This window comes from Melospiza melodia, chromosome 1 (assembly GCF_035770615.1).
Source record: "Melospiza melodia melodia isolate bMelMel2 chromosome 1, bMelMel2.pri, whole genome shotgun sequence".
In the NCBI taxonomy this organism is placed as follows: domain Eukaryota; kingdom Metazoa; phylum Chordata; class Aves; order Passeriformes; family Passerellidae; genus Melospiza; species Melospiza melodia.
In genome coordinates, this window is record NC_086194.1 from 112,456,800 (window position 1) to 112,470,095 (window position 13,296).

Here is a 13,296-nt window from a genome sequence, read left to right on the forward strand (position 1 = left end):
TGCCATCAGCCACACAAGGCATCCATCAATTGACCAATTAAAAAAATGTGAGAGTATTTGCATGCTGTTAGACTACAGTTGTCTTTTTAGAGTAAATTAATTTTAATAATTTTGTTTGTTTTTATTTTTTTTTTTCATAAAACCTCTTGGCTGTCCCACTGAATTGTTTTCTTTTAATTCAAGTCTGAAAGAAAATTATAACATATCACATCAGGAAAAGGACGTTCAAATGACTTTTAACTGGTTTAATTATTCAAAGCTTACATTTGTTTTAGATTTTCTTGTGTTACATTTTCATTTTTCTCTTTTTCTTCTCTGTTTGCCTTTATTTAAAAATTCTTTTTGTTGTTCTCTTTCCACTCTCCACATTCTTAATTTCTTATAATTTTTTGCTAAACTGTCACCTCAAATCAGTGGCAACAGCCATCTTCAAAGGGGATATGCAGTGTCTGAGGGGCATCCTTCTTTTCTCTAAATTATTTCCCAGTAGTTTGTCTTATTGTCTGTTTTCTTTTCTGAAAAACATAGTTTTTCATTTGAACAAGATAGCATGACCTGTTCTGTCTTGCTTTGCCTTGTTTGACACAAGCAAGTATTATGTATTTGGACAAGTAATTGCTAATTTTGTCTGAGGGGCTTGTCTGCTCTCTTTTTCTTCACCCATAACCTATGACAATTTCTGAGAAGAAAATCAGCAAACATAAACTCTACAATGCAAATTATTGTGATTTACATAATCCACGACTGCTGAAAAGTGAGGATTATAAAATGCTGTGAAAACATAATCCAGAGTTTGTTTATTAATTCCCAAATAAATGGTAATCTCAGGTTTTATCACCGATGCACACTTACTTGGGAAGCTTGTGGTTTGCCAGCAATGTCCCAATGTTCCCTTCCCCAAACAAGGATGGGGAAAGAGTCAAGGTCTGGATGGGACGCACGCCAGGAGTGGCTGAGGTCACTTGGTCTGTTCAGCCTGGGGAAGAGAAGGCTGAGGGGAGAGCTCCTCGTGCTCCTCGTGGGCTGCAGCTTCCTCACAAGGGGAATCAGAGGGGCAGGCACTGACCTCTTCTCTCTGGTGAACAGTGACAGCACCTGATGGAAGGCATGAAGCTGTGTCAGGGCTGCCTTAGGTATTTTCAAGGTATTTTTCCTAATATATACCTTCCCTAGATATTAGGAAGTTCCCACAATTACGCTTTCTGTTCAGAGCCTGGGTGGAACAGCTCTGTAAGCATTTGCATGACTTCCTGCAGGAAAGGCTGTTCTGGATGCACTTCAAAAAGCTGTGGGATGGAGCTGAGCTTGTAGATTAAGACTTCTAAATGTAAATGTTCATGTATAGACATGTGCATGTGAGCTAAGTTTCTGAACCAATGTCAGAGTCACTGTGGGTGATGGAAATCTGAAGTGACTGAAGCCACTACCAGATGGGATGCTCGTATGTCTGCAAGCCATGAGTAGGATTTACAGGAGAATTGTGCAGTTTTGTTCTGAGCTGGCAGCAGGAGGTGAGCAGAGGTATTCCAGGGACACCCAAAATACTTCCCTGGATAATTTTTTTTGCAGTGCCATTCAGACTCACCTGGTTGAAGCGGGCAGGCTGTCCTTGGGAAGCATGGGATCAGAGGCCTGGCTCTGAGAATCCTCTTTGTTGTGTGGCAAAGGTTGTGGCTGGCAGGTAAAGGTTTAGTCAAGAGCTCAATTCAACACTCAGGTTATTACTGTATTTGTATTACTGTACTTGTGTGAGCACCTCAGCTTTATAATTCTCTTTATAAGGGAAAGATTTTGTTGGGTGGGTTTTTTTCCCCATTAAATTCTCCATTTATAAATAATTTGGCAAAACAAAACAAAACAAAACAAAACAAACAACAAAAAAAACAAAACAAAAAAAAAAAAAAAAAAAAAAAACAAAACAAAAAAAAAAAAAGCCAGTGATTTGTCCAAGCCAATCCAGTCATAAGATTATTAGATTGATATCTAAAACTGAGCAGGTTATAGGTTTTCTGTTCCAATTTTGCCTTCTTTGACTGTTTTGTGGTCCTGAGAGCTCTAGTCAAAATATCACTGTCTCCAGTAGACTTTGTGTGCTCTGACATGTCCTTACACAGCATAATTTCTCCTGAGCCCCTTTTCCAAGCCTATGTTGACTCAACTCGAGTTCTTACAACTTTGGGGGTTCTATTAAGCTGTAGAATTGCAGCCTTTTTGTAAACTCTCCCAGGTCCCTCCGTGTGTATGTGTCTATATATGACATCCATCAGAGGTTGTACCTAATTTAAAGCTTGGCTTCACGAAGAACAAAATTTTTTGGAGGACAAAAAATCCTTGCCTTTTCCCTCTAATGCTAATTTTTTTACCCTTTTACCCCTTCTTTACCAAACCCATAGGTTAAGAGCAGAAGGCAGCAAGGGGTCCCAACACCTACTGTTTGGAAACTTACCATAGAAAGAAATAACAGATAGGCAGGCAGAGTGAGTTTTTTCTCAGGCACAGCTGCACTAGTCACAGGCTCACTTTCATGTGGGAAAGCTATTTTTTGGTTCCTTATATCCATTCATCATTACTATGTACTATTGCCAACCCCAGAAGAAACATGAGTTATGAAAAAACAAAGCAAACAGATTTGCCCATCTTAGATTTTACTTTATTCTTGAGATATCCAGATGGAAACAAGATGTTTGATGTACTTAAAGCTACAAATTTGATTTCATCTTCAGGTTCAGCATTTTGACACTTGTAATTTACCTTATAACAAGAGCCTCAGAGCAATGCATTTTGAGGTCACAGGCAGAAAGCCAATCTACAGCTACTTGTACTGAGCTGTACTTCACATTCTCTGAAAGGAGTCAAAATGGAGAAGGCTTTCCTCATCTTTACTGATCTAACAAATTTTCACAAAGTGAATTCTTTTCAACAGAGAAAAAAAGACAAACCCAGAAGACCTTGCTGCATGTCTTTGCAAGCTGCTCTGTGCCAGTCAGGCCTCACACAACCAGGAAGTGTATTGGCTGAACAGATACTAGCAAATCATTTTTAATGCCTCATTTCAGGTCTTTGGAGATTAATTTTATCATAAATTTCGAAGCCTGATTTAATTGCGCTAATTATATTTTCTCTTGGGAATTGATGGATTACTACCTAGCATATTCTCACTGTGCCTAATGAATCACACTGAGGCTTTCTCTTATTTATACCTGCTGGAAGTCAAGAAAACGAGTTACAATAGGCACTAAAGAAACATGCAAGAAATTACCCTAAACCATTTGCTACATATCCCTGCTCTTCTCATGGACCTGCTCTTACAGTGATGATTCCACTCTGCTGGAAATAATTGCAGAGAATCCATTTAATTCTTTTTCTGTGGGGAATTCACTGAGAAGAGCGCACATTTCAGACACGCAAGACATCTAGAGTTCCTCCTCGCATCACCTTTTTAACATCATCCACCCACCCACATGCACTCCTTTTTGAACGGAGTGCTGTGGGTGCAGAAGTAATTACAGCCACCACACCTCCCAGTACTTGTGATTCCATCAGATGTAATCATGCACACATTGGAGGCCTGATTTCACTGCTGCTGGAATTTGCCACTGAATGGAATAAGGGATTAGGTGACATCCTGTCATAGAATAAAGTTCATCTGTCATGTTCAAGTGCCAATCACCAGGATATCTTGTTTTGGTTCAACTTTGAAAAATCATGTTGTCTCCTGGTCTCTGCATGACCTTTCCTGCTCAGTGTTCATTTAATGCCATAAAGCTTATAATCAGTATTTATCATTTATATGGAAAGAAAAACAACCCATGCCTAAAATGAAGTAACCATTAAAAGCAAAGCTTTCTCTCCTCTTAATTCCTTCTGTGGGATCAAAAACAATGCCAAATATTTTTTTCCTTGGTTTACAAGGGCTAATTCTGCACCCCCGTCTTCATATCCTTTCTTACAGTTTTGTTCTGAAATCTTTCCATTTCTCTCTGGCTGTTGCAGGCAGAGCAATAGCTAAGCTATGAACGAGTATATCTTGAGTTCAGCCTTGATGCTGAACTGCCACCTGACTTCTCTTTCTGGGCTCACCCCATCCTTCTCCTCTGCAAAAAAGTGAGGTCCCTTGCCCACCACTGTGGTGAAGGGGCTCCTTTCTGCATGTCTGTGTGCCCTCTCCACACTGGGCGAACACCAATATTGGGGAAAAGTCTGCACTACACTGCTAGGCAGTTGGACGTTGTGTAGACTCACAGAAATACAGGCAGGAGTTGCAGCTGCCCAGGGGTTTCTTCTGCTGGTCAGGAGCATGGGGTAGGATGTTGCACAGCACTGAGTCCAGCACGCTCAGCTGAGAGTCGGGCAAGGGAGACCAACATCTCATTGTTTTCCTGACCTGATGAACAGAGTCTTTTGAAAGCGGTGCATGCTCTAATTTGACTGTACAGGTATTCCTTTTTAGAATGTCATTTTCTCAAATGTCGTATCACCTAAAGGTGGACCCTTCTTTCAGATATGACAATCATTTCCCCTTAATTAATTTTGATAGTTTGTTCATCTTTGTGGAACAGCCCTTCATGAAGAGAAAGAAAGGCACATTTCCTTCAGGAGCGAGTTACGAGCACATTAAATTGAAAAGCTGCGATGTTCTGTCACATTAGCTCGGTCCCTACAACGCAGCAGTCACGCTTGATAAACGGCGACATTAAGAATAACATTAGAGAACACAGGCACAGGGTTGTGATGGCAACCAGGATACCTATCTGCCCATTGTTACACACATTGCCCTCCTCATCTGTGCTTTTGGGAGCCATGGACATATGGAGGGAAAAGAATCAATATGTTTCTCAATTTTTTCTCAGGGCTGACGAAAAAATATGTGGATTGTGACTGGAGTTTTCATTGAGCTGTAATCCTGTAACTTCAGTGCCATAAAATATACATAAAAATACATGCTCTGTTAAATATAGAAGCATGTGGCAAAAGTGTTAAAATTTATTACGTTAATTATTGTTTATTTATTTATTTATTTATATAAACTATATGTGTGGGTGTATAATGTTACATAAACAAATAGGAGCAGTTTTCCAGGGTGTCTATCACTGTCATACCAAAGTGCTGATACTGCTGTGAGGAGGAGGCTGGTTGCCTATTTAAGACTCTAAGTGGCAGCGAGGATTATTTTCTTCTGCTTTTGACCTACCTTTCCCTGTTTCTGAATGGCTGGTGTTCAGTTCTTTCTTTAAGCTAGTTTTCTTGCTTATTAAAAGTCACAGACATTATTTTAAATCACACCACTGTCAGTGAACCTCTTTAGAGGATCATACTTGCTATGGAGTCCTGAAGGTTGCTGGCTTGAACCATAGCACAGACATCTTTGAATCATATCCTCTGATTTCACCATACATTTAACAGTGTCAGGGGATTTTTCCAGAGCCCTTGGTGTTATTTTGCCCTTTTGATTGGTATCAATAGTACCAGCACTGTTCCCACACAGCCAGTGACCACTTCCATTATCCCACTTGTGCTTTCTTTTGCTCTCTTTCCTATATGTAATTCAAATCAAATAACTATTTCAAAAGAATATATTTATTCTCTTTTAAAACTAGCCTTGGATTGTGATGTCCAAAATAAGCTTGCAGCTAGTTAGGAGACCTTTGTGCTGGAGCTAGTGCCTATGCAGTTGATGTGTAAAGCCCCTTGGTTTCCCTCTTGCCAGCTGTGCTGCCAGCTTACAGTGACAGGATCTTCCACTTGTGCTCCATATTTTTATGCAGGAACTAAGACACAGATCTCTGGTTCATTACTCTGGCTCCTACAGTGCAAGCAAATTATAATAGTTTAAACACAGTTGGATTTATTTTTAGTCTGAAGGATAACAGTGCGGCCATGGCAGAGACTGAAAAACCAGGCAGAGAAATTCTGATGGTTTAGCTTTTCTACTTCCTCAGGACCTTTGTAGAGAGTAAAGCAAAAAGAGGTAGCAGGTGAGAAACATAGGCTATAACCTGTGTAAAGCTCCTGACTCCTCCTAGAAACAACTTCTGTGGACAAGAGTTTTACCCTGTGGCATCCCCATCAGGGGAAACATAGAAGAGAATTTGGGTAGTGTAAATATGTGCTTTCTGTGTATCTGTTTATGAGGTGAATCGGCATTTAGCCAAAACCACTCTCCCAGCCAGGCAAGGTGCCTCTGGGGAGCAGGATGTGCCCCTGGACGGGAGCCCAGGGACAGGGCTGAGCCCATGCAAGGCAGCCTGGAGCGACAGCTCTGGCATTTTTCCTTTAATTTCTATATGGTGCTAAGGCAGCAGGGGTGCTCCAAGTGTTTAAGGACAAGGCAGTCCTCAAAATAACTCATCTTACAATTTCTTTCCTGTCTCGTTTTTCTGTTTTTCTGCAGAGTTAAATGTAAGGGAATCTGACGTAAGAGTGTGTGATGAGTCATCGTGTAAATATGGAGGAGTGTGCAAGGAAGAGGGAGATGGCTTGAAATGTGCGTGTCAGTTCCAGGTAAGGGCTGCTCACCTTTTTGTTTGGCATTTCTAACAAATCCTTCAGGTGTGTTGAAGTATTTGTAGAGTCACTGCTTCAAAAATTCCACTTGGCAACAGGCTTATGGACTCTGACCATAAGCTCATTTTTCAATGGCACTGATTGGATCAGATAATAGCAGGGTCATCAGTGATCATAAGGGTTTTGAACTAGAATAATGAATTAGTCCTGCTCAGAAAAAAAAAAAAACTAAATTAGAATGTCTTCCGAAGTTTTAAAAAGAAGTAAATAGCAGGTTCAATTTTTTGTCAGTTTTTGACCCTTTAGTTTACAGTTTTTATAACTATCATGGCAATTCTTCTCCCTTCTACCATCAACTTTTTTAGAGAAAAATAGAGCAATTCTTTCTTTTTTACAGTTTTTAGCCAGGACAAATATATCAAATATTATGTACAAGACTCATGGTAAAACTGGAAGAGCTGGCAGTGTTATCAGCAAGCCCTGGAGTGGGTTGTCTTACAGTGTTTTAAAAATAATTGTGTGTTCTGTTTCCAATAAATAATAAATCAAGGGGAACCAGAATAGCAAAGGTGTGTATATGATCTTACACTGGTTTTGGATTCCAGTGTTTCAGAGCTGGCTTTTGATAGTGTGCTGTTCACCTGTGCTAGGGACATTGTTCTAGTTGCCTTTAAAAGGGGGAAAAAATTCTTATGAGACAAGGCTTTTTCATCTCTCTCAGTCTGTCTGTAACATTTATTTATGCAAAATAGTAAAATCAAAGCTCAATAATGATTATAAAGAAAGGGGGGAAAAATACAATCCTAGGACAACCAAAGGTTTATTTTTTGTAGTTTTTTGTAGGTGGTAAATTTTGTCACTTCCTAATAACCAGGTCTTGAAGACATATAAAAAACAGTGCTAAACTGTTAATTTGTTTTGAAGAGTGCAATTTTTTTAAAGCATTGTTTTTAAACTACTTGCATGTTTACTTCTACTTGTTGAATAATTTATTCTGTACTCTTAGGAAATAAGTCCATGGGTGAGGAGAAGATACTGTGTTTTTCAGACATAGCAGGTTGAAAATCTTCTTGTAACTCTCAAATTGAATTGAGCTTACTTGACTTGCTGCAACTAGCAGCACCAAAATTTCCAGGCAACAAACACCCAGCCCAAACTGTTAGGTTCTTCACGTGCAAGACTGTCTGAGGGCTAGCTATTTTTTTTTTCCTGATATTTCAAGGATTTGAAAGGAAAGCAGACACATTTGTGTATAGTGGTTCAGCTGAAGAGGCACTGAAATGAAGATGTGGGAATATCAGCCTGTTCTTCCAGATGTGTGTTTCCTATTCATCACAGAGCTGGATTACTGTGCCACTACACTGTTTTCCTAAGATTACTTTGCAACCCCTGCTTGTAGTTCAGACGTCTAAGTGTCTTTGCATAACATATATATTATGTATGTCAAAGGCTTTAGCCAGGAAAATACTTAATACAGCAAGGCATTTATTATGTTGTTAAAACTGCAATTTTTAGAAAAATGTACTCTAACAAAAGAGTTGCAAAATTAAATTGATCTGGGATCCAGGTTGTGGCCAGGTAAGATGTTCCTGCTTGCAAGGAAATCACAGAATCCATGAATAGGCTGAGTTGAAAGGGGCCCACAAGGGTCATTGAGTCCAGTTCCTGACCCTGCACAGGACATGCCAGGAGTCACACCATGTGCCTGAGAGCATTGTCCAAACACTTGTACTCGGTCAGGCTGGTGCTGTGATCACTGCCCTGGGGATCCTGTCCCAGTGCCCAAGCACCCTCTGAGTGAAGAACCTTTTCCTAATATTTAATCTAAACCTCCCCTGACACTTCAGCCATTTCCTCAAATCCTGTCAGTGGTGGCTAGAGAGAAGAGATCAGTGCCTGCCCCTCCTCTTTCCCTCCTGAGGAAGTTGTAACTCAGTGAGATCTGCATGACAGAGGAGTGTTTTGGGGATCAGAGTGGCGCAACTAATCAGAGCCACTCATGAACTAAGGCTGAGACTGGGGCAAACTTTCTTCAGATTAGGGAAAACAGATGACAAATTTCAGTATTGTTTGAAACACCTATAATGTCATGGCTGCAACAGCTCTGCAGTCTAAAAGGTCTTTTGCTGTATTTTGGATGAGTTTTACAAAACCTGAATGAAAAACTGATCAGCATCTAGTGCATGTGTTACGAACCAGTGTGGGAGGTAAGATGGGGTGAGGTGGGATGAGAGGGGAGAGAGAGAGAGACATCATGGGGCTCTTTTCCAATTTCAGTAAGAAAGTCTTTACAACAATCAGTTTAATTAGATAACTGCTTTAATAGGAGAGAATAGGAAAAGGAGATATGTGACTGTGAGTAAATCTTACAAGCCATTCAGATGTTGGAAACTGGATGGACTTTGGATGGATTTTCCCATGGCACACTGTACTGAGCAGATCCTGTGCATGAAGAGATGCTCTCCCTTTTGGCCATTTGAGGTATCAGAGGACTTCCTCACAAGAAACCTTCACTCCTGAAGGGTGCTCACAGGAGAACTTTGGGCTGTACTGTAACAAATCACTAAAGGCTTACCAAACTGTAAAAAAGGAATCCCTTTACTTTTCATTTTCTATCCTCAGAAGAGAACCTGCAAATTAAAAACATCATACAGAGACTTAAGGAGGATTGAGAATTATCTATTGAACAGATTATTGGAAAGTATTGTCCCCTTGGGAGGTGCCTGTTAATTACTCTCTAGAAATGACTTTTTTGTATGGCATGTGGCAGGACTAATGGTTGAGTGTCTGAGAGCTGCTCACTATGGGGAAGTAATAGAAAAACTGTTAGAAATAATTTTTAGAGCTGGCAGAATGATTTATTTTTGTTTATACCTGCTTAGTTCATTCTCAGTTGGTCATCTATGGCAGGATGACAGAGGACTGGAGGGTAATACTCTTCAAAATTATGTTTTAACATTTCAGTACTTTGACCTTTATGTATGTCAAAGCACAAAGAAACTCTTGTGGGAGAGACTCTCATTTGGAATTTGGAGAAGAAACTCTTTTATTTTTAAGTCATTTTAGCTTAACTAATCTTATTTCTGCATGCATTCTCATGGGTTGAACAATACCAGTTCAATCATAAACTTTGTGTGGTTAAGAACTTTGATGGCTACTCAGTATTTCATCATTGCTTCTTGGCTTTTGTTTTTGGTTGGGTTCTTTTTACATCAGGGTGTTGAAGATGCAAAAGGTGTCTGACTTACAGTTACCACCACACCCCCAAAAAGGGCAATATCTCCTTTTCCATGCTGTGAAGCAGGGTTTAGACCTCCAGTTCAGCAGGAAGTTGTTTGGACCTCCAGTTCAGCAGAGTTGACATCTCAGATGTCTGGCAGATTGCTGGTCCCAGCATCTGAAATGCACATTATGTGTACAAGGGATTTATTTCTGTTAGAATATAAGAAAACAGCAAAATGTAGGTAGCTTCTGCAAAAGCTATTCGGAATGATGTTTTCCTTTTTCTTTCTTTCTTTCTTTCTTTCTTTCTTTCTTTCTTTCTTTCTTTCTTTCTTTCTTTCTTTCTTTCTTTCTTTCTTTCTTTCTTTCTTTCTTTCTTTCTTTCTTTCTTTCTTTCTTTCTTTCTTTCTTTCTTTCTTTCTTTCTTTCTTTCTTTCTTTCTTTCTTTCTTCTAAATTTAAGATTTAAATTTTTCAGTGTAGTAATAGAAAAGCATTATTATAGCTGTTGACCAAGTAAAAGACTCCTGATGCTCTTGAATTTAATGAGAGTGGCTATTGTTTTCCACCTCCTTTGTAAGACTGTTCTGACCAAAAAGGTCAGCAAATCTCCCCTTAAGCCCTGTTCTCCTTAAATTCTCCTTTGCTCAGTTTTGGCCCCCTGTGCCTAGTCATACTTTCTTGTTTTATCTTGAAGAAGTTTTCTCCTGCCTCAGTGTTTATCCTTCAAATACTTCCAGATGCCTGACATATTCCCTCTAGTCAGTACAAAGTCCCACCATAGTTATTTTGTGCTTTTAATCTTTCCTACTGAATTCCTATGTTCAGTCCATGTGGAGTTAGACTATTATTTCAGTGATCCAAGAGGAATACATATAGTGATACTGAAAAACTAATATATTTCAAGTAGTTCTTTAGCAAAAAGGGTTATAAGATGCTGTTAATAACACAACTATCTTCCTGTATATTAATATGCAGTTCAGATTAATCACTTGATTTCTGAATGACTGGGTTATATTATAATTTCTTTTCTAGTGTCACACGAACTATATTCCAGTTTGTGGATCAAATGGAGACACTTACCAAAATGAATGCTTCCTCAGGAGAGCTGCTTGCAAGCACCAGAAAGAGATAACAGTGGTATCAAGAGGACCTTGTTATTCTGGTATGTAAAACATCACTTTGTGTCACTAATGAATGATGTTTTATGGTTAGCTCTTTAGTTTTGCCCTTAATTCCAGCAATTAAAATTTTTGTGCTTTTCATAGGATGAAGTAATATGGAAAGCCCAAGTCCTCTTTAGGAATGGAACCTTTTGCTAGGCAAGAAATCTGATATATCTTCTGATATGCTAACAGATTAATAAATAAACACTACAAGCTGAAATACTTTATCTGAGAAAATAGATTATTAATGCTTCTGTGGTGCTTATAGAGGAGCATTGATATGCATCAAAAGGCTTTTAACAAATTTGAAGCAGATTCTAAATTAGCCATTTCTTTAGGACTTTTATTTTTAGGATATACAGAATTAGTGTAGCATCCAGCAAGTGACTCTGATCATCCTGACTGCTGCTCTATCTGTATCCAAGGCATCATCTTTGACTTTGGGTCATTACATTGAAGATATGCATAACTACAAAATCATTCTATCTCACATTTCTAATGAACTTGCCTTTTTTGTCTTTCCACACACTTAAAGCATAAATTTTTCCACATTTCAAATACATGGGACAGGTTTTTCCTGTCTTGAATATTACAGCATACTCTTAGACACAGAAACTTTAACCACCAGTGGTGTTCTGAACCTCTGGATAGATTCAAAGCTGGTGAGACCAGATACATGGCTGGCTTTCTTAGAATGAAATTAAATGGCTCAGTAGCATCAATGACTGCAATCTTTGGTACATAAATAATACACACAAAATATTAAGTTGTGGGACATCCCTCATCTTTGGATAGAGAATGGTTGCTCGGAATTATCTAAACAAGGTTACGTCCATATGGCGGCCAAAAGCGTGACCATGGCTCAGATGCGCAATCCTTACTAACTTTATGTTGGTTAGTTGCAATGACAATTTAGAGTTATCAGGCCTGGTTCTTAGTGGTAGGTGCAGAATCTTATCTGAAATTGGGGTAAATGCACATGCAGGGTACCTAGCCCAAGTCCTCACGCTGCCAGTCCCAGTTACCTCATTTACATGCAGCACGTTTCACACCAGCTGCTCTTTGAGGCCTTTGACTGCAGCACAGACCTACCCTGAGGTCTGGCTCATCTTTGCTGAGGTCCAAAACCATCTGTGTTGTTGGTCCTAATACTGAAGGAAGCCCACGTTTTGTGCCCAGATCAGAAGCAGAATTCCAGCATCCCTCAGGCTGATGACTGAATTACTTGTCTTTCCCAATCTCCCACCTGTAAATTATCTCCAGATGCTGCAGAAATCCAGTTTGGAGGACTCACATACTACTGTAACAACACCCAAGAAATATGAAGGTTTGCACTGAGGATGTATAATTAAATTTTATTTTTTTAATTTCATGCACAAGTCATTTTAAGCAATGGACACACAGCATGAAAATTTATTTCTATCACTACGACAAAATTCTAGGATAATGTTTTAGGAACAACAAGGTGTGTTTGCATATATATGCATTCTACGCTACTAAGAAAAAGAAATTTTGAAATGAAAAATCGATTCTTCTCAGTCTCAGGTTGCTGGCAACTAATTACTACATTGTACAGCTAGTAGAGGATTTTTTTTTAACCTTCCTCTCCTTTTCTTTAAGTCCTACATAAAACCCAGGAAACACAGCATAATTTTTAGCACTTAGTGTAACAGATCCAGAAACGTGCTGAAACACAACGCTCCAGAAAGTACTGAAAGCAGGTTTGTGAAGCAGAGGCTCTGATTCAGTCTCTGAGTACTGCACTTACACTGTCACAATTTGAAGTGCCTCAGCAGAGCTCCACTAGAATGGCACCTGCTGCTCCCTGAGTGCCTGGTGTGCTTCGGGTGACGCCAAAATATCGGATGATAAAGGTCAGCACCCAGGACCTCTCCATGCCCTGCCAAGACGGTGACATATTTGTGCTCTTGATCTGTTACACCTTGTCGAGGTTTAGAGCAAATTTGGGGAAGAATCCCCCAAAGGAGCTCCGGTGGGAAAAGCAGATCCAATCGGCCCCTCCCCACAACTAGTCCGGGAGTTAAAGATACCTCCTTGGAGAAAGGTGGAAAAAACCTGTTTATTAAACAATAAAACCAAAACAATATCAACCAATGAGACCCCTTGCCACTCCAAAAGAGATGACAAACTGAGAAAACCCCGTCCTCGGGTTGCAGCTCACTCAGTCTCTGATCAGCCCCTCCGGTGCTGGAATTGTCGCAGGCCAGGCCCGGCCCGGTGGGCCACAGCTGCAGCTGCCGGTGCTCCCCTGGGTGTTCAGGCCAGAGCAGTTTCAAGAGGTCCAAAGAAAAGGGAAAAAAACCAGTCCAGGGAACTTCTTTGCCTCAGCTAGCTGACACTAACTAAAAAGCAAAAAAAAGAGCTCTGTCCCGCTGTCTGTCCGC

At 39.8% G+C, this 13,296-nt stretch overlaps 1 protein-coding gene across 2 annotated transcripts in view; it reads left to right on the forward strand.

The window, feature by feature from the left end:
- TMEFF1 (transmembrane protein with EGF like and two follistatin like domains 1) overlaps positions 1–13,296 on the forward strand; it is a 114,624-nt gene that overhangs the window by 61,674 nt on the left and 39,654 nt on the right. For both annotated transcript variants that reach the window (XM_063164501.1, XM_063164511.1), the window contains exons 2-3: positions 6,392–6,501; positions 10,761–10,890. In XM_063164501.1, the coding sequence (XP_063020571.1) occupies positions 6,392–6,501; positions 10,761–10,890 (240 nt within the window). The remainder of the gene's footprint in view (positions 1–6,391; positions 6,502–10,760; positions 10,891–13,296) is intronic.